This window comes from Brachypodium distachyon, chromosome 1 (assembly GCF_000005505.3).
Source record: "Brachypodium distachyon strain Bd21 chromosome 1, Brachypodium_distachyon_v3.0, whole genome shotgun sequence".
In the NCBI taxonomy this organism is placed as follows: Eukaryota; Viridiplantae; Streptophyta; class Magnoliopsida; order Poales; family Poaceae; genus Brachypodium; species Brachypodium distachyon.
In genome coordinates, this window is record NC_016131.3 from 54,348,510 (window position 1) to 54,366,715 (window position 18,206).

Genomic DNA, 18,206 nt, shown 5'->3' on the forward strand with positions numbered 1-18,206 from the left:
GTATTTGAAGTCTTGTGCTTCCGTCGTCTTATCCACTTCGTCATCATCAACTTTGTCTTTGATGGTCATAGTCCATCACCTAGCACGGTGCCTGTCGGTGACGGTGCTTGTCTTCCCTTCTAGTGCCGTCCCTTATTTCCTCGTGCAGTAGTAGCGGAATCATCGTGGACGCTAGTGACGACGCAAACGGTTTGACTAGAATTGTTGCCGATGAGTAGCTGTAGATGTATCCCTAGTAGTCGATGTCGAGGAAGCTGATCGTGATGTAGTCTGGGTCGATGTCGTAGTCATCATAGTGAATGTCGCCTTGCTTCCCCACCAGCCCCCCTCGGGAGCTTGCAACAGGACATCGAGTAGGTTGGAACAGCTTGTGCGGCCGCCTTGATGAGAACTTCTTTCCCGCCAGCTGAAAATAAGTTTTATTTTGGAACAAGGAGCATGCACCTGATTTACAGCTCTCTTTTTTTTTGAGGGGGACCCGATTTCCAGCTGAAAATCATCATGGATGATTACACTGTATGGGCCATCTTTCGACGAGAAGAGAGTACCTTCTGTCTTGGGCCTGCCGAACGAGAAAAATAGCCGACATGGCAGCATAAAATAGCCCAAACTGGCCCAGCCCACTATGCGGCCTCTGTCGGCCCACCCGTTTGTTTCCAGAACCTTACATCAAGTCATCAATCGGTACCCCTCAAAAAAAAAAAGTCATCAATCGGTTCACCGCTTTACCTTCGGTAGAAAAACACAACAAGTTACTCGGAGAAAAAAACCAGGAGCAACGGGAGCAAACAGACTACAGTCATCGCCGTTGACCGTGCGTCAATCCCGCAACGATCAAACGCGTCCGATCCAAAATTTCGAAACTGCAAGGAAAGAGCCAATTACTGTGATTTCCCTAAAAAGCCACGCGAGAGAACCGCTGTTCAGAAAACGACGCGACGGTCCCACCAGTCATTGGCACCCATCTGGGCCGCGTAAACAACGACTCCACCAAAGCCATTCCAGCGTCTTTATCCTCGAATGACAGGCCGGCCCCAGGAGTCATCCACACGGGTGGTTAACCCATATAACTCGAGCACTGGAGTCTTCCTAGCATCCTAGGGGCATCATCGTCTCCGTCTCCGTTCGCTCTGCTGCTGCTTCCTCCTTACCGCCGTCCGGCACGTACACGCGAAACCCTAACCCTAGCAGTCCTCCTCGTAGTCCGGCGAGATGTTCGGCTACCACCAGAAGGGCGGCGACATCGAGGCGGGGACCTCGGGCGGGGCCGGGGCGGCGCCGACGCGGGGTCTGTACCCCGGGATGACGGAGAGCCCCGAGCTGCGCTGGGCGCTCATCCGGAAGATCTACACCATCCTCTCCCTGCAGCTCCTCCTCACCGCCGCCGTCGCCGCCGTCGTCGTCAAGGTCCGGGCCATCTCCCACTTCTTCGTCTCCTCCAATGCCGGCCTCGGGCTCTACATCTTCCTCGTCATCTTCCCCTTCATCGGTCAGTCCTCCTCACGACTCGTCTAATTTTTTAACCCCAATCTTCGGTTCCGGATTTTGTTTTCGGATTTGGTGGGGGAAAAGTAGGGTTTCCGAGTGGTGTTTGTGCAACCGCGGCACAAACAATGGTCGATATGTCGAATATATTCCTTTTTATTTATCAAATTTAGTTATGGGTGTCAAATCCCGCGAAATTTCTGGGGGATATTTACTACCAGTTGTACGCGTTGATGCTGCTATTTTAATTATGCGTCATTTTAGAGGGTCTTCCCGGAAGAACAGGACGCGCTTTCCCTTTGCGTGCTCTCGTGCGTGCACGTATGGATGCCTTCTCGTACCCGCGAAGGCAAAGCGATGGGTGTGTGTATGTGTTGGTTCCAACTCGAATCCTGCTGCATTTTGCAGGAACGCCCCTTGGGGGTCTCCTAATTCTGTTTTACTAGAATGGGATGTGCTTGATTGTGTTAATTGGGGCTGGTGTAGTGGTTTTAATCTGATACTAAAATGCTTGTATGATTTTGCTATGCAGTGCTGTGCCCGCTGTACTTCTACCGCCAGAAGCACCCAGTGAACCTGCTGCTGCTTGGCATCTTCACAGTCGCCATCAGCTTCGCTGTCGGCATGACATGTGCCTTCACTAGCGGTAATTGTCCTGCCCCGTTGTCTTCTGCTCCTACTGGCAGCCCCTTGTTCTTGATTTATGCTCCTGCTTTTGTAAATCACTAAATCAGCATTCTCTAATACGGTTCTCATTGCATTCACATCCTTGCGTTATTCATGACGTATGGCTACTAGATATTTGGAGTACTATTTTTTCTCGACCAGCAGATTCTAGCACCTGTTGGCGATTTATGATATTCTTGTCTGTGTTAGAAGCATTTGCGTATTGCCCTCTAGTAAATTACTTTTACCAATAGCTCGTTATTTGCTACTCATGGCAATGCGATAATCTCCTACCGAGTACTATTATTGTGAAGCATCTGGTTTGCGTGTGGACTGAGTTCTGAAATGCATGTGCTGTCAATTTGTGGTGCCACTCAAATGATAGGCTCTGCCAGTGAGCCCATGTGACTATTTTCCAGCCTGTGTCTATGGCCAAGCTGTAGGTGTTCATTTGCCTTTTATGATATGCTTGTCTGAGTCAGAAGCATTTGTAATTGATTACTTTTAAAAAGGATGTTGCAAAGCATTTCCAGTACTACCACCTTGCACATTGTTTTAATGTTGCTTTGTTGTGATGTTGATGTTAAGCCAATTATGCTCTGCTGTTTTCAGTTTTACTTCTAGAACTTCCAAATTAACGAACAGGACCCTTTGCTTTTCTTCAAACATTGGTTGAAATGAAACTTTTGAATTATTATTTACTGTTTGCTCCTGCCACTGTTTCTCTCAAGACACATTGTAGTATCAGTGTAACCTGAAGGGTAGTTTGGGTTCAAGAATACTGCCGGTTTATCTGGACATAGTTTTGGTAAGTGTGTGGTTTAGGTTGCTGGATTATATTCAAATTGATAACGAAATAAGAGGGATATTCACATTGTATCTGACTATTCATAGAAAATTTTGAATGCTATTCCATCCATGTGCTGGTTTAATCTCATTGTGATTGAAAATGCATAATTTATCGATGCAGGCCTAGTTTTTTTTTGTCAGGCATCATGTGATCTATCATTCATTTGTGTTTGCAGCAGGAGTTATAACTTTGCATTTTAGAATTGCACCGATTTCAGAAGTTGTTATATCTTGTAAACTGCAGGATATTGTTGAAGTTTGGCATTTCAATGCTGCTCTGCCTTCCATTCTGATTTTAGTGTGCACACATTTTATTGGCTGATTAGATTTACATAAAAGTTGCTTTGGCAAGGAGATCTACAACATAATTATAAAGCAAGCTTTAGTTCTTGTTAGTAGTTAATTTTGATTACTCTGATGTCATTTCTTAGTTGTGTTCTTTGTCCTGGTGATTTTTTTGGATAAAGAAATTGCTAATATAATTTGCTATGTGAACAGGCAAGGTCATTTTGGAGGCTGCAATTCTTACAGCAGTGGTGGTTGTTAGCCTCACTGCTTACACCTTCTGGGCGGCAAAGAGGGGCCAGGACTTCAGCTTCCTTGGTCCTTTCCTGTTCGCTTCCCTCATAGTGCTGATTGTGTTTGCGTTCATTCAGGTCAGATGTCAATGTGCTGACACTCCCTTCTCTAGTTTGGAGTCCATTTATCTGTCGTAAGTGTAGTCGATACTGATCGTGACTTTGCCTCACAGATCCTCTTCCCAATGGGTAAGCTCTCTCACATGATATATGGTGGGCTGGCAGCGCTCATCTTCAGTGGCTACATTGTCTACGACACCGACAACATCATCAAGCGCTTCACATACGATGAGTACGTCTGGGCTGCCGTCTCACTCTACCTCGACGTCATCAACCTATTCATGGCCCTGATCACCCTGTTCAGCGCGGCCGACAGTTAAGCACATCGCCCTGCCCCTGCTAGATCTATGCCTCGTGCTGTGCATACATTCTGGTTTCAAATCCCGTGGCCAAATCTCCCGTATCTTGATGAGTCTTCATGACTTGAGAATTGTATAGGTGTCTGATGTCTCGCTTGCACGGTGGAAATGTGGCCGAGTTTGAGTTGAGTTTAGTCGATCCCTACCTAGCAAATGTTAAGAAAGTTAATCACCACGTTCTATGTATGGATGATGGATGTGATGCTGGATTTAGGGGTTCTTTGACATATAATGATGGTTGGTGGTGGCTCTGCTTTATGGCCTTGTTAGAATTTTTTCTTCAATATTTTTTTTGTGTGCTCTCGCGTTGGTGCATGTTATCTCATTGCCGTGTTAGACACACTGTTTTTTTTTGAGAGATACACTGAAGTTCCAAGTTCAGGACAAGAAAAATAGTGGCACTAAAATGAAAACATCTCTTGGTTCTATTTGTGGAATCAGCCACTGGTCGCAGATATACAGCTTAGACACTGACAAAGTGACAAGGTCATTTTTATCAATTAATTATACTGTCAAATAGGAGTACTACAAAAATATGTGACAGACACCAACGGCTAAAACCCACCAAGCCCAAATAAAGCAAACTCCCCCAGCCATTAAAAAACCCGCTCAAACCAACCAAGAATAGCACAACAGCTCGCGCAAATCCTTCTCCTTCCCGCCTTCTCTCCTGCTCTGCTCTCCACCGTCAAAGCTCCACAGAGCCATCTCTCAATCCCACCCGATCGCACGACGCACCAGCCCAATCTACACAACACACTACACCGGGTGATCGAGAAGCAGTCCCACCGCGGCGGCCGGGGGCGCACGGCCATGGGGAAGCACGGCGGCGGCCTGGACGTGGACGTGGAGAAGGGCGGGGCGGCCTGTATGTACATGATCGAGACACCGGAGCTCCGGTGGGCGTTCATCCGCAAGGTGTACGCGATCGTGGCGCTGCAGCTGCTGGCCACCATCGCCGTCGCCGCCACCGTCTACCTCGTGCCGGACATCCGTGCCTTCTTCCTCGCCCGCACCCCGGCCTCCCTCGCCGCCTTCGTGCTCATCCTCGTCGCCACCATCCTCGGTCTGTTACTCAGCTCCAATTCATAATTCATTGGCCGGATCGTCCTCTGTTGATATGGCTGATTAATCTGTGTTGGCATACAATGCAATGCAATGGAGCAGTGATGATCCCCATGATGTGCCTCCGGAACCGGCACCCCATCAACCTCATCCTACTCGGCCTCTTCACCATTTGTATGAGCTTCTCCGTCGGCCTGGGATGCCTCTCCAGGAAAGGTGAGACAATGCAGCCCAACCACCGTGTGATCAACGAAACAACATCCAATTGACAACAAAATCGTGCCTGAGATGCTTTCATTTCCCCTTCTCTCAACATATACAGGAGTAATCATAATCGAGGCGGCAACGCTGACATTCGTGGTGGTCTTGAGCCTGACGATCTACACGTTCTGGGCGGCCAAGAGAAGCCATGACTTCAGCTTCCTCGGGCCCTTCTTGTTCGCGGCATGCCTCATCCTGATGCTCTTCAGCCTCATCCAGGTCATCTGCTCCTGCAACCAACTAACCATCTATCCAAACAAGGGTCGGTCTTTCTCACCAGCATCACTCACATATAGAGAGATGCTTTGTCTTATTTGCTGTGCTGCAGATGTTGATGCCGATGGGCAAAGTGGGGACGACGGTGTACGGGTGCGTCTCGGCGCTGGTCTTCTCCGGGTTCATCATCTACGACACGGACAACCTCATCAAGAGGCACGCCTACGACGAGTATGTCACGGCGGCCATCTCGCTGTACCTCGACATCATCAACATCTTCATGGCCATTCTCTCTGCCCTCTCAGATTGCTAGACATTTCTTGTTCATGTGTTGCTGCTGCTGCTGCCATGCCATGCTGGATGCGGATCACCCCAAATAACATCCGCAGGGACAAAACTTGTCGAGAAATCGCGGTCCGGTGAATGTATAAAAGTGTATGTGTTTGGCTGAACAATTGATAATGGGGGAAATGAGATATGGTTCGCTGGTCAGTCAAAAGCTATACGGTTGCATGTGTTGTGATTTGAAATTGATGCAGAAAGTGTAAATTGCACTGTGAATCATCAAACTTCCCTGCTGATGGTTCACATAGGTAACCGTTCGGAACCATTGTGACATTACATGGTTAGCAACCCGAAACTTCAAAACAATCTTAGGTATAAAAGCGTGACGAGTTGCATCGCATTTTACTCCCGGGGGCTGTCACAGAAAAACAGAAACAAGAGACAAATATGGAAACGGAATAAAAATTTATGAAATCGAAACAAAACTTTTCTTGTGAAAAATGGAAAAAGAACATTTTACGTTGGAAATATGACAAAAAATGGAATTTTCCACATTCGAACAAGCGGAATTTCGGTTATCTTCCAGTTTGCACAATAATTTGCTTCATTGTACAACCATAATATATTATACTCCTTCCGTCCAACAAAAGATGTCTCAAATTTGTCAAAATTTAAATGTATCTAGACATGACTTAGTGTATAGATGCATTTAAATTTAGTCAAAGTTGAGACATCTTCTATTGTACGGAGCAAGGAAGATCTTTAGTCCTTGACAACTGAACAAGTTTGTTGTCTTTGGTTCCATTTCTCAATATGGTCGGTCTTTTACACGTGTGTTCCGGCAAACATTTGCTTTCGTATCCATGTCTGAACTACATTCGGTCTATATTCATCTTCCCTATTCACTTCTAAGGGTTTCCTTATTCATCTCCACTTCTGCTAAAAAACATGAAAGCAAATAGAATAGCTCTTTGTTCCGCCCGTTTTCAGCCCTACAAAGAAAGATATCGAATAGAAGTTCTCGTGACCCTTTACTCACAAAGAAAGACATCGAATATCACATTATTCTCTACTATAGCTGTGCATTGCAAACAAGAACCTATGGAACTCACTCTTCAGATAAATTATGTACATACTGAACGACTTTCTATGATAGTACAACACATAATTTAATCAATGGATTGTATTTGAAGTCGTGATGGCAAACAGCATTCAGGCCATATCTGATGCTTGAATTCACCCAAATTAGAGACATGCAATGCATGAGTGCATGAGTGATTTGAGGATACATCCTCGACTGGTCCTGTAAATGTGACTATGATCCTATGTAAGAGAATAGTCCATGATTAGTAAGGAAAAAAGGAATTCGCTCGACCATATTGAACCCATGCCCCTATGCAGACACAAGCCATCCTCCCATGGTCCCCTAAAGCCCCAAGATCATCTGAAAGCTCCCCTCCATCCAGAACTTGACGGATGATCCAAAAGAAACAACTGGTTTCAAGGCACACTGTCCTCTACCACCTTACGCAATGGCACAACCTGTGTATTAAATAGGCAGCTAAATAATCTGAAAGTTTAAGACGATAATCAACACAAAACAACGAAAAGGTGGGGAGAGTGACATACCTATCATATACCTCAATACTTATCCAGCCCCTAGCAGGATCAGCCCAGTAAGCAATTCTGAACTATGATGCCATGGCAAGAGAAATACCCCCTTAAGCAAATGATTGCCTACAGGAAAATAAAAGGAAACAGGTTCATAAGGTAAGGTTACTGGCTCCAAATAGGATATAATTTTCATATATCATACCATGTTTGTCGACATCGAACAGCCTCTTGGCGAACAGCCCTTTTCTTATCATCAAGAGCCTTGCTTGCTGCTTGCAAGACCTGCAAGAATGTACCACTCTGGTCTGAGTAATCTTTTCTTCTTTCAGAAGGGAGTTTTCTTATTTAACAACAGCTATAGACCCAAAATTCCCCATACTTTCCTCTGAACTCTCTTAACATGAACTTAGTCATAAGATAGATATACACCAAATCATTTATCGATGTGAAGTGTGCAGCTGAAGCACAAGGACTAATTGTGTTCACCAATTAGGGGGCTGCTATCCATGATTACAAAGCATAGTATAGTACTCCCTCCGATACATATAAGTGTCTCAGAGTTAGTACAACTTTTGTACTAAATCTGATACACTTACTATGGATCGGAGGGAGTAGTATTCAATTACTTGAGCAACCTATGGTTACTCCAGGGCCATATTACATGCATATATTTCTCAAGAACCTATCTGCATAAATAGAAAACTGACCTGTGGCCGCATGCGATACATTTTTGAGTGGGGAAAGCTAGACATGGCAACAAAACATTGCAAGGCCGTCTCCCGAACAACCTGTAGGAAAAAGGGAAAAGGTTGTGAAATAAGCTAATCTTACAAATGGAACGAGTAGAAGTGAATATACGTAACGCTAGTATACCATCATGTGAGGATAGGAAACAAGTTGTGTGAGAACACTGACAACAATGTGGATATTCTCAAGAATGCATTCTTTGCCTGTGTAAGAAGAATAAGATGATCAGTTAGCGACTGAATCAAATTAAGTTCCATTAGGAGCTCAGTACAAAAGTGAAGAACACTGCAAACATCAAAGTTTTGCAGAACTAACAAAAGAAGATGAGCAATCTAAACTCTGATGGATCATATCCATAAATGCACATCAAACATAATTTATTGCATTAATGGCTACTAACTAGGAACTTAGGGAAGTAAAAAGTAATGTAAACAATATCACCTTTTTCATCCATCAACATTCCAGATAATACAAGCAACATATTATACACTAGATCTTTATCCTGAATATCCACACTCAATTTAGCTAAGCTATCAACCATCACAAGTAAAATCTGAAAAAGGGGGTTAAACAGTCTGTCAACTAGTATACTCTGGTCTGACAAAGGTTGTACATGCTTTAATCGAGAAGGAACATACCTGATGGGCTTCTGTTATAACTGCTGATACTGGAGCATTGGAAATAATATGCCCAAATGCTCGATATAATACCAACCTGCAGTAGATGATTATTTTTTTGGTCACTTCAAGGCATTTAACAAATAGAAAAGGCACCGAACGATGTAAACATACATGAACAGTTAATTTAATAAACGAACACTAGCATAAAGGCCATCACCTAGCAATAGCAGCAAAACTTTAACCAAAATACATATCTTCTAGAGTATTCACGAGGCAAAGTACAATATAGGACTAAATGAATGAAAGTGATGCTACTTAGTATATTATCCTGATGTGACCTGAAATGTTTTCTTTTGGGAGGCACACATAGCATCAAGAACTCATTGAGTTCTGTAAACTCATGCCAATTCAGAATATGCGATGTTATCACCAAACTTATGTTACAGTACCATCTTGATATCAGATATGATTTCATCACATTGCTCTTTTCAGTAACATGTGGAATAGGGAAAAAGTATGCAAGCTAAACCCTCAGTCATTTGGTACAAACAAATCCAAAATAAATGCACATAAGGGCCTTGTCCGAACACCAGGAACAAAAATGTTTCAAATTTCAATTCTTCCAACTGCAATGACAGAACAAATATATCCACATGCGTCCTCAAACTTACAGAAAAAAAAACAGTACAAGGAAAGATATGATAAAAGGGAGATACTAATGATGGATACAGGACCAGGACAAAGTTACAGAAACATGCTACTAGAAAAGCATATGACTGGAACCAATACAATATATAGAACAAAGTGATAGGAACATGGATACCTACTTTGTGGTCAACACAGGGGTCTCCTTAATTTTGGAGAGAAAAATTGGCATCAATATTGAGAAGAAACGCTGCTTATATAACAGCTTAATTTTTGCATGGAACTTTTTATTTAGGCAGACTTCTGAATCACTCATCATAACATGGAATGCATCGGCTGCAGATGTTGCAAGAGAAGCATCTGATGAAACATTGTCATTTTGTGTTTTCTGGTAGGGTTGAACGTTCACCGAATTCTGATCTGAGACCAGGCATTTCAGAAGAAACATTGAAACGTCCTTCACCTTTTCATCTCCTCTCATAAGCAATCCTTTACCAATCCAAGCCAAGCCACACAAGATATCAACCTTCGAACCTACGCTTCCAGACATGCTGTCTGAACAATTAGCATTATCTGAAATGGCGCCCGAAGAGTGAGATATCTTCGAATTGCTGCTGGCTAATACAATTGAGAAACACCTCCCAAGAATAACATCAAGTATTTTATCCAGCTTATTCTCATGTGAGAACTCTGAGTTATGTAGATATTTATTGAAAATAGAAGCTAATGCATGAGCAGCTGGCATTTGTCCATTCAGTAGAAACACAGCGAAGAGGTTAATCATCATGGTCATATCTTGTACAGGTGTTTGAGGCCGAAGACCAACTATAACTGAAGAAAGCATACATACAAGAGCTTTGTCTTGAGCAGAGTGTGCAGGAACCAACTCATCATCTTCGGACAAAACATGGTGCACCATTGACTTCACTGGGAGTGACAGCATTGATGATATTGTGCTGCACGCTTTCTGAATAATTAATGACTGTTGTTCCTCTGTGCAAACTCCAACTAAGAACTTCATTCCCATCATTAGTGAGTCAAGAAGACCCTGGAGAGAGAGAGAGAGAGATGATTATGCATTAAACGTTTACATCACACCATGGTATCAGCAGATCAACTTAATTGGCAGAAATATTCAGTTTTACTAGCTTCACCTGTGATATTATTCTGTCCAAAGTAGCCAAGTCACTAATCTCATCCCAGAGACGCATAGCGAAGCTCAAAGCAAAATCGTTGACACCAGCGGAAGTAAACAACCTGCCACAATGAAGATGGTTACCAAGGGAAAAGGAGATAATTTAATCAAGATACATCCTGTCCAAAAGACCAAGAATTAGACAATTAGTGTAGGGTGCAGGTATCAAGCATGCCACTAATAGCATGTGTCAGCTATCTAATTCGTCAAATATCTGCACCAATTTCTATAGCTAGGTTTGCATAATATGAGAAAGAACTTTCGAGATTACAAACTTTTATCAATGCGTGCTTGATACAGAAATACGGAGGCAAGGTTAGCATACCAAGGAAGGAGTCGACTAGAGTAACAATCCATCAAACATTCTACATATTCCACACATTCTGTTCTTCCATTAACCTGCAGGATCAATAAAACCTTTATTCTAGAAAAAAAAAACCTTTATTCAGGTTCATACAAAATGCAAGTCGGGTGAAGTCAGAAGACAACAAGAAGATTTGAGACAGGCCTGAAAAATATTGATGATGACTGCTTCTTCAAGTGATCTAGCGACCCTTAACATATAGTTCACCCCAGCAGTACCAACTTCAAAACTTGCTTCAAGTCTTAGGTTCAGAGGCATCGATGTATCACAAGATTTAGCCAAACTAATAATCTTGTCAACAACAATTCTGTTGTAAATCATTTCTTTTTGCGAATCATGGAACTCAACAGCAGATGAACCAATACTAGCCAATGTTCTCAATGACAATCTCCACAAATGTACATTTTCATACTTGTTTGTAATCACTGAGGTGAGCATCAATAGAATATCCTCATAAGCATTTGCTGGTAGAGAACATTGTTCCGGGAATGTTGCAAGTATCAGCAAACCTTTCACTGCAAACCATTTAAAAAATTGACCACATTAAGCATAACTTGATTTTCGTTCATTCTAAAATAGTACTGAAATTCACCAAGAGAAAAATGAAAATTAAGAGTTCCATTGATGAAATATTTAAAACTAATAAGGCATGCCGTTGATGTGCAAGGTATAAATACGAGTATTTAGAAATGGCAAAGGGGAACATATGTGTATTTTAAACTAGATGCATGACTTTTGCAATGTCTTGAAGAGAAATCTTCAAGCATGGACAAGAGAGTTTGGACAAATGTGTATGCACCTAATAGGTGCATATTGTCTTGCAAAATGTGCCATGTAGCAAGTTGTATTTAAAGACTTCAACTTACTAGCAGATGAAACATATTCTTGCTCGACCGCTGACTGGATAGGTTGAGAATCAATAGTCAATAATTTTCCAAGGAGATGGATAAATGGTTCCAGTTTTCCCATTAATATAAGCCACCAGGTGTTTGCTGATTTAACAGGAGCGAATTCTTCTTGAGATGTCACAGCCACTTCTCGACAGGATGAAAGCATTTGAAGACATAAATAGAGAGCTCCATAGTTAACAGTACCAGAAGATGATCCATTGCAAATGTTCAGATGTTGAGATTCAAAACCAGCTGAGTTCACCAAAATATCGATCAAGCGTGTAAAATGCGCTTGGAAAATTCTAGTGCAGAAATATGTAGATGATTCAGCAAGAATAGAAATGACACTTCCAAGGGCTTGTAGTTGATGCAGCTTTTGCGGTGAACTACAAATGGACTTCTCTTCAATTGTTACAGAATGGAAGTTATTCACAATATCATCATCCAACAATATCAAATTGATGAAAAGATCTCTATCTGAAGAATGTATATATGTAACAGCAGCCTTCAGACAATTTTTAGCTTCTGACATTATTTGATTCTTATTCTTCTCTGCATCTTTAGGTGACCATGATGATAGAAGTTGGTCTGAAGAAAGGCTAAAAAGCACTTCTTTCAATTTAGACCAAATAGCTGATGTGTGTCTAACCATTCTATCAGCTCCATAGCAGCTAATACAGTTGTCCAGATATTTTAAGGAATCAAGCTGTACAAAATATTGAAGTAATTTTTTAGCATAAAATCAAAGAGTGTTAACTTTGCTAGATCAGTTACTGGAAACAATAATGTAAGTTAAGCTGCTGACCTTTGCCAATGGAAGAGAGGAAGAAAGTTTATCTAGAAGCAATGGAATGGCAAAGGGCTCGAAAAACGGTGTTGAACAAAATGCATGCTGCAAAGATTTAAACAGGTTGTTAGACAAGAGCCCAAGAGAATAAAATAACAGGAAGCCTTCCTTCATACAATACAAGAATGGAAGCCCGATATAGTAATAGATAACTCCAATAACTGCATTGGACAAATAATTTGTAACACCAAGACATCTTTAGCTCAAAAAATCAAGCGTTCTCTGAAATTATATATCAGGCAAGATACTGTGTTCATACCATCAATGCCCTAGAAAGGTCGTCCCTTGTAGCACCTAAATTATCACTCGCTTCCTGCAATATACACGATGCAAATAATCATGATGCCATATTGGAGAAAGGAATGTCAAGAACATAATGAAAAAACACACGATAATTTATTAACATACATGTGTGAAGTAGACAGGAAAATAGTTGCTCAGAATCTCAAAAAGGTCACTTGCAAATTGGGCTGCCAAACCAGACGGATCTGGAAATAGCTTCATGACAGCTTCCACCAAATGAAAGGAAAGCTTCAGGCATTCTGGGTCCTTTTCTTCATCAATTGTTTGACAGATCCCGCATAGCAGTTCATCATCCTAGACATACCGACCAAACTTGCGTTGGTGATGTACTCATCAATTCATCATTGAATAAATAAATCCAATAGAGGGTGAAATAAAAAACAAAAAGACACAGAAAATGAGGCAACAGAGGCTCGGAAATGAAAATTCGGCCATTCTTGAATACTTGGCACTTTTGACCAAAATACTTGTTAAAAACTAGTAGACAGTTACCTAACTGAAGTTATACCTCAAGCTACCACTGTCATTATCAACTCCCACCTCTACGCTCACTTATTACCCTGTTGTTTGTTCTTCCAATATCGTCACAGGGTTGTCACATTTTATACAAACCATGATAACACCAATATGGAAGATTTGGTCAACACTGCCAGCATTAGAGAATGGAACAAGTACTATATGCTTGCTAGAGAAAGAAGCGCAGATGCATAGAGGAATAGTCACAACATCACATAGTGAACTGGAGCTACTGTATCCGCAAAAAAAAAAAAAAAAGGAAAAAAACTGGAGCTAGTGACATGTTAGAACTTAGAACGTATAAAGAGTTAAGTTGCGGTAGCACTTTTCTTTAGATAGTTGCTGTGGCAGTTAGATAGCTTGTTAACAGATAGAATTAACTTAATGATAGTAACTAAGATGGCAGTGATCCAGAGTTGTGCAATATTGAGTAGTATCATACCATTGTCTTGACAGCTTCTGGGTAGTCATTAAGTACACAGCAGAGAATTTGAAAGCACAGCTGGAAAGAAAACAGAGTAATGAAAAAGGTATCAATAGATAGACAAAGGTATAACCTTATTCGAGCATATTTGCGCTAAAGATCCAGATCAACCTTCCGGTCAGCAGCTGCTAGTGACTGCACTTGAATATATTCTAAGAAAGATTCAACTAGTCTTTTGACATCAGAAATTACAATACTACCAACAGATGGTTTTCTGTGCAATAAAGCCAAGCATCCAACAAGTGCTCCCCGTAGTGCTTGCCAATCTGACTGATATACAAAATAAAAGCATGAGTACTTTAGAGAAAGCGACGTCAAGATCACCAAAACATAGCATAGCATTCGACAGAAGTTACAGATGAATAGGAGCTATGGGTCTTCGGCAGAACAATTGGCTTCACACCATATTTTCTTGAGACAAAATTATGATTATTTTACAAGGATTTTCTAAGCATGGATCGTCTGTAAAAACATTCTTATGCACTTCTCTACAAGGAAAGAAAGCATTGTTTACAAGGATATAATATTTAGGTCATAAGCTAAATTGTAAAGACTGTCTAATTTAGGTCCAAACCCAGACACCTAGGTCAACCTTTTTTCTATAATCAAATGAAAAGCCTGATAAAACTGCTTAGTTCCACCTAAATAAATCATCACTTGTTTCGAGATGTCAACTTAAAGAAATTAGAGCAGTACTCCGCAGCCTGATAGTTAAATTGATGACATACTTGGGTTGCAACCAGTTGAGATATAGTGTTGCTTATGTCAAAACAATGTGATTAACTATTTCTCCATCTTTACAAGTTTACAGCACAAGAGGTCTGGGCTCACATAACAGTTCGGTTGCATGAAAGTTACACAGAGATAGAACTCATAACTCAGAAACCTAATATTCCCTCCGTTCCATAATTCTTGTCTCAAATTTGCCCAAAAATGGATGTATCTATTCCTAAAAAGCGTCCAGATACATGTAATATTTCGACAAGAATTATGGAATGGAGGGAGTACCTACCAATATTTAATCATTTGAATAAACATCACATGGTTTCCTGTGGTTGAGCAAGTATTCCGCAGTGCACAGCTTAACATTGCTAGAAAAAAGAAGCTTTGAATAAAAAATGTGGCTAGTGTAGATATTCGACCTTTCATTTTCAGAGCGTGAAGGCAAATCCAGCCTAGCAAAAAAAGATCTGGCATGTTTAATTTGCAGAAAGAAGGTTGCAGCGCAAGAACTTTGGTAAGTCTATAGACTACATCCCTAGATTGATGTCGTTATCCCCAAAGGTGTTTGATCTCGCTCTATGTTACAACAAGAAAGTCAAAGAGAAGGTAATATTGGCTAAATTAGTTCAGGTGCAACAGGAGAACTCATCAGACCAGTGTTTGAGAAACTGTGCATGTACTTCAACAGATTTCCTTCGTCCTTCTAATAATGAACTGCTAGGACAGTGCCTTCAGAGGAAATAACCATGATACACATACTGAAACTTACCAATCTTGATATAAAGAAGTCTGACAATGTTGCGATGGAATTTACATCTAACCATTTAAATGAAATCTGAGACATGATTTCCCCCAGAAGCATGATTCCTGTGAAACAAATAAAAGAAGATCCTTAACAAATGATACGGCACTATGTGCATACCAAGAAAAGCTACGACGCTGAACTTAAATTTATCAGGCTGAAATGTAGAGAGAGAAAAATGTTTGCAGGTCACAAAATGAAAAATGCCGGTCAGAAAATTAACCATTGATCCAAAAGGTGCAATACTAGCTACAGTTCTCTTTTCATTTTATCCTTTTTACGAGTGTGCACGTGGATATGTTCCATGTTGCAAAGTAGGAGTATACGTTTTTTAACAGAAGAAACTGCAATGATATTCACTGGAGAAAGAGAACTTGAGTTATGCATCTTCTAGAACTGTGCTAACAACGCAGAGCAACTATAGCTTATAGCACCTTAAAACTTGGCATAGACCATAAAGTTCTAACTTTGACTAGCATTAGCGAATTAGGAAATGTTCTAATAAAGAGAGGCAAATATAATTTGCAAATAACCAAAAAGAGCAAAGAGGGGGAGGGGAAAAACCTCTTGATCTAACAATGTGGTCTGTCGTTGTCAAATACATGTCCATCTTGGACACCTGAAACAATATCACCAATAATAAGATACATAGATAACAACACCCCTTAGCCAAATAATGGATCGATGTAGGATATGATCATTGTGAGACTGGGACATACCAAATCGAAGAGCGTCAGCTTGTCCTTGTTCACCAAGGCCGCAAGTGCATCCACACTTGCAGACTGTCGCACACACGCACAGCAACAGCATTAGCATCGACAACAGACTAGTATAACATTCTCGCAAAACAAGAACAAGTATAACAGGCAAAGGGTAGCATCTATTAAACATGCTAAGCTAGCCAATGGTGTTAGAACTAACAAAATCTAGAGTCCTCTGTAACATTGAAGATCATGTCCGTCACAGTGCCACCCCGTAAGCTATTTTCCCTATCAAATCGCACTATAATTTACATATACAGTGCCTGAGACTCGAAGCCATCAATGGCAAAGAGAACTCATGGCATAAGTACTCCAAGCGAACCAGGCAGGCCAAGAAGACGAATTTCAAGCAACGCCGCGAGCTAGCTTTCAGAACCCAATCGGGGGGAGAACAACAAGGGGAGAGATGGGGATGCAAGGGCGTACGTGCTGGGCCAGTGAGCGGGAGACGTCGACGAAGGCCTCCACGTGGGGGACCCACTCGCTGGGAGGGACCATCACCATTGCCACCGCGAGGTACGAGCTCTGCCTCGAAGCTCCGCTTCCGCTATCAGGGTTTAGGGTTTTGTCAGTGTTGGGGACACACCGGCCGAGAAGAGCTGGGCTTCTTAAGGCGCGACGCGAAGCGCTCGAGCGGCGGCGTGGAGGAAGGAGGGCCCGTGGCGGTGGCGGCGGAGGCCGGAGCGGGGGGAGCGCGAGCGGCGAGCGAGGCGGCGCCGGTAAGTTCTCCTAGAGCAGTCGACACATGCGTCAAAATCGAGTCGAGATACAGGGATAATTCCACCGCTGCTCTGTTTGGTCCGTGGGACCTGCGAGTTTCCCGTGCTTTGGCTCACAAACATGCATGCTCACTCTACGAATGCTCTGCCGCACGCCCTTCACCCCGGCACAACATCTTGAAATTAACGAAGTTATCACTGACGTCTTGTAGTGGATTAAGTTCTAAAAAATTTTAAGAATGCAAGCACCCATATCAAATCGGAAACTTGAACATGTGTAGGCAGGTTCCATCATAAGGAACCAACCAGCTACACTCAGTTCGCATGGCAGTTCTAACTTCTAACTTCAATTCTTCTGCTCCCTCCGTCCCATGTTATCATATTAAATGACTCAAATTTATTTAAATATGGATGTATTTACTAAAATACGTCTAAATGCATGTAATATTTCGGCATTTAATTTAGGTCGGAGCGAGTATTTTAGATGAAATTCTAGTATAAATCTTGGATTTCAAACAGACCTTCAAGCTTTGCAAGTACAATCAATTACATGCATGCTTTTCACGAAGACCTCCATCTAAGTCTTTATGGAGCAACTTATTCGTTGCATTGGAATTCATGTTTGAGCAAAAAAAAAAGAGTAAAACACACCACTAGTTCATGAACTCGGCAAAAATGAACACTTTAGGTCCATGAACTCGGAAACGCACGCTTAAACCTCTAAACTGGGCTTATTGTATCATTTTAGCCCAAAAACGGTTCGGCGGGGCTTAAACATGCAACTTTTGCTTCAGGCAGGACCATGTGCTGCTATTCGATTTTCTCAGGGGTTTTTTTTGCAAAATCACCGCACGCTGGTGGGTCATAGCCTCATAGGGGACGAACCGTTCAGCTTCCACGTCCTTTGCTATTCCGGTCCGCCCTTCTCACCATCGACGGCATCGAGGTGATCAAGAAACATGCAATCTTCATTGACGGCCGGCGAGTCGACCAGGCGATGGCGCCGCGGTGGCGACAACCTGGTGACCCGCCTCCTAGGTACGGTCAGTATCTTGGCCCTCTCCTCTTGCATTGTGGTTTGGGGTTTTGTAGGGTTTTGGATTTGAATAATCTCCACACCGAAGCCGTCGTGGCAACCATGTGGTGTGTTTA

At 42.1% G+C, this 18,206-nt stretch overlaps 3 protein-coding genes across 8 annotated transcripts; 2 read left to right on the forward strand and 1 right to left on the reverse strand.

Moving 5' to 3' along the window:
- The first annotated feature begins 1,071 nt into the window (after positions 1–1,071).
- Positions 1,072–4,269, forward strand: LOC100837294 (protein LIFEGUARD 2). Its single transcript, XM_003557444.4, has 4 exons — positions 1,072–1,489; positions 2,018–2,131; positions 3,499–3,656; positions 3,752–4,269. Exons 1-4 carry the CDS (start codon positions 1,213–1,215, stop codon positions 3,956–3,958), a joined length of 756 nt encoding a protein of 251 aa, XP_003557492.1. The 5' UTR covers positions 1,072–1,212; the 3' UTR covers positions 3,959–4,269.
- Positions 4,270–4,405: 136 nt separating this feature from the next.
- Positions 4,406–6,038, forward strand: LOC100836106 (protein LIFEGUARD 4). Of its 3 annotated transcripts, none has more exons than XM_010229992.3 (4): positions 4,406–5,063; positions 5,165–5,278; positions 5,385–5,585; positions 5,652–6,038. In XM_010229992.3, exons 1-4 carry the CDS (start codon positions 4,811–4,813, stop codon positions 5,960–5,962), a joined length of 879 nt encoding a protein of 292 aa, XP_010228294.1. In that variant the 5' UTR covers positions 4,406–4,810; the 3' UTR covers positions 5,963–6,038. The 3 variants fall into 3 exon arrangements, with proteins under 3 accessions (XP_010228294.1, XP_003561356.1, XP_024313664.1); XM_003561308.4 differs by having other exon boundaries at positions 5,385–5,542; positions 5,652–5,985; XM_024457896.1 differs by having other exon boundaries at positions 5,385–6,038.
- An 821-nt stretch (positions 6,039–6,859) lies between these two features.
- LOC100836414 (MMS19 nucleotide excision repair protein homolog) lies at positions 6,860–17,122 on the reverse strand. 4 transcript variants are annotated; one of them, XM_003561309.4, is made up of 21 exons: positions 16,762–17,121; positions 16,294–16,356; positions 16,139–16,193; positions 15,542–15,639; positions 14,161–14,319; positions 14,008–14,067; positions 13,155–13,343; positions 13,006–13,059; positions 12,705–12,791; positions 11,876–12,605; positions 11,154–11,524; positions 10,971–11,044; positions 10,605–10,707; positions 9,633–10,498; positions 8,824–8,899; positions 8,627–8,738; positions 8,312–8,388; positions 8,146–8,226; positions 7,641–7,720; positions 7,454–7,561; positions 6,860–7,366 (listed from the first exon to the last, which is right to left on the reverse strand). In XM_003561309.4, exons 1-20 carry the CDS (start codon positions 16,837–16,839, stop codon positions 7,546–7,548), a joined length of 3,429 nt encoding a protein of 1,142 aa, XP_003561357.2. In that variant the 5' UTR covers positions 16,840–17,121; the 3' UTR covers positions 6,860–7,366; positions 7,454–7,545. The 4 variants fall into 4 exon arrangements, with proteins under 4 accessions (XP_003561357.2, XP_024312613.1, XP_024312614.1 ...); XM_024456845.1 differs by lacking the exons at positions 14,008–14,067; positions 15,542–15,639; positions 16,139–16,193; positions 16,294–16,356; positions 16,762–17,121 and having other exon boundaries at positions 14,123–14,319; XM_024456846.1 differs by lacking the exons at positions 14,008–14,067; positions 14,161–14,319; positions 15,542–15,639; ... (1 more) ...; positions 16,294–16,356; positions 16,762–17,121 and adding an exon at positions 13,542–13,785.
- Between the last annotated feature and the right edge of the window lie 1,084 nt (positions 17,123–18,206).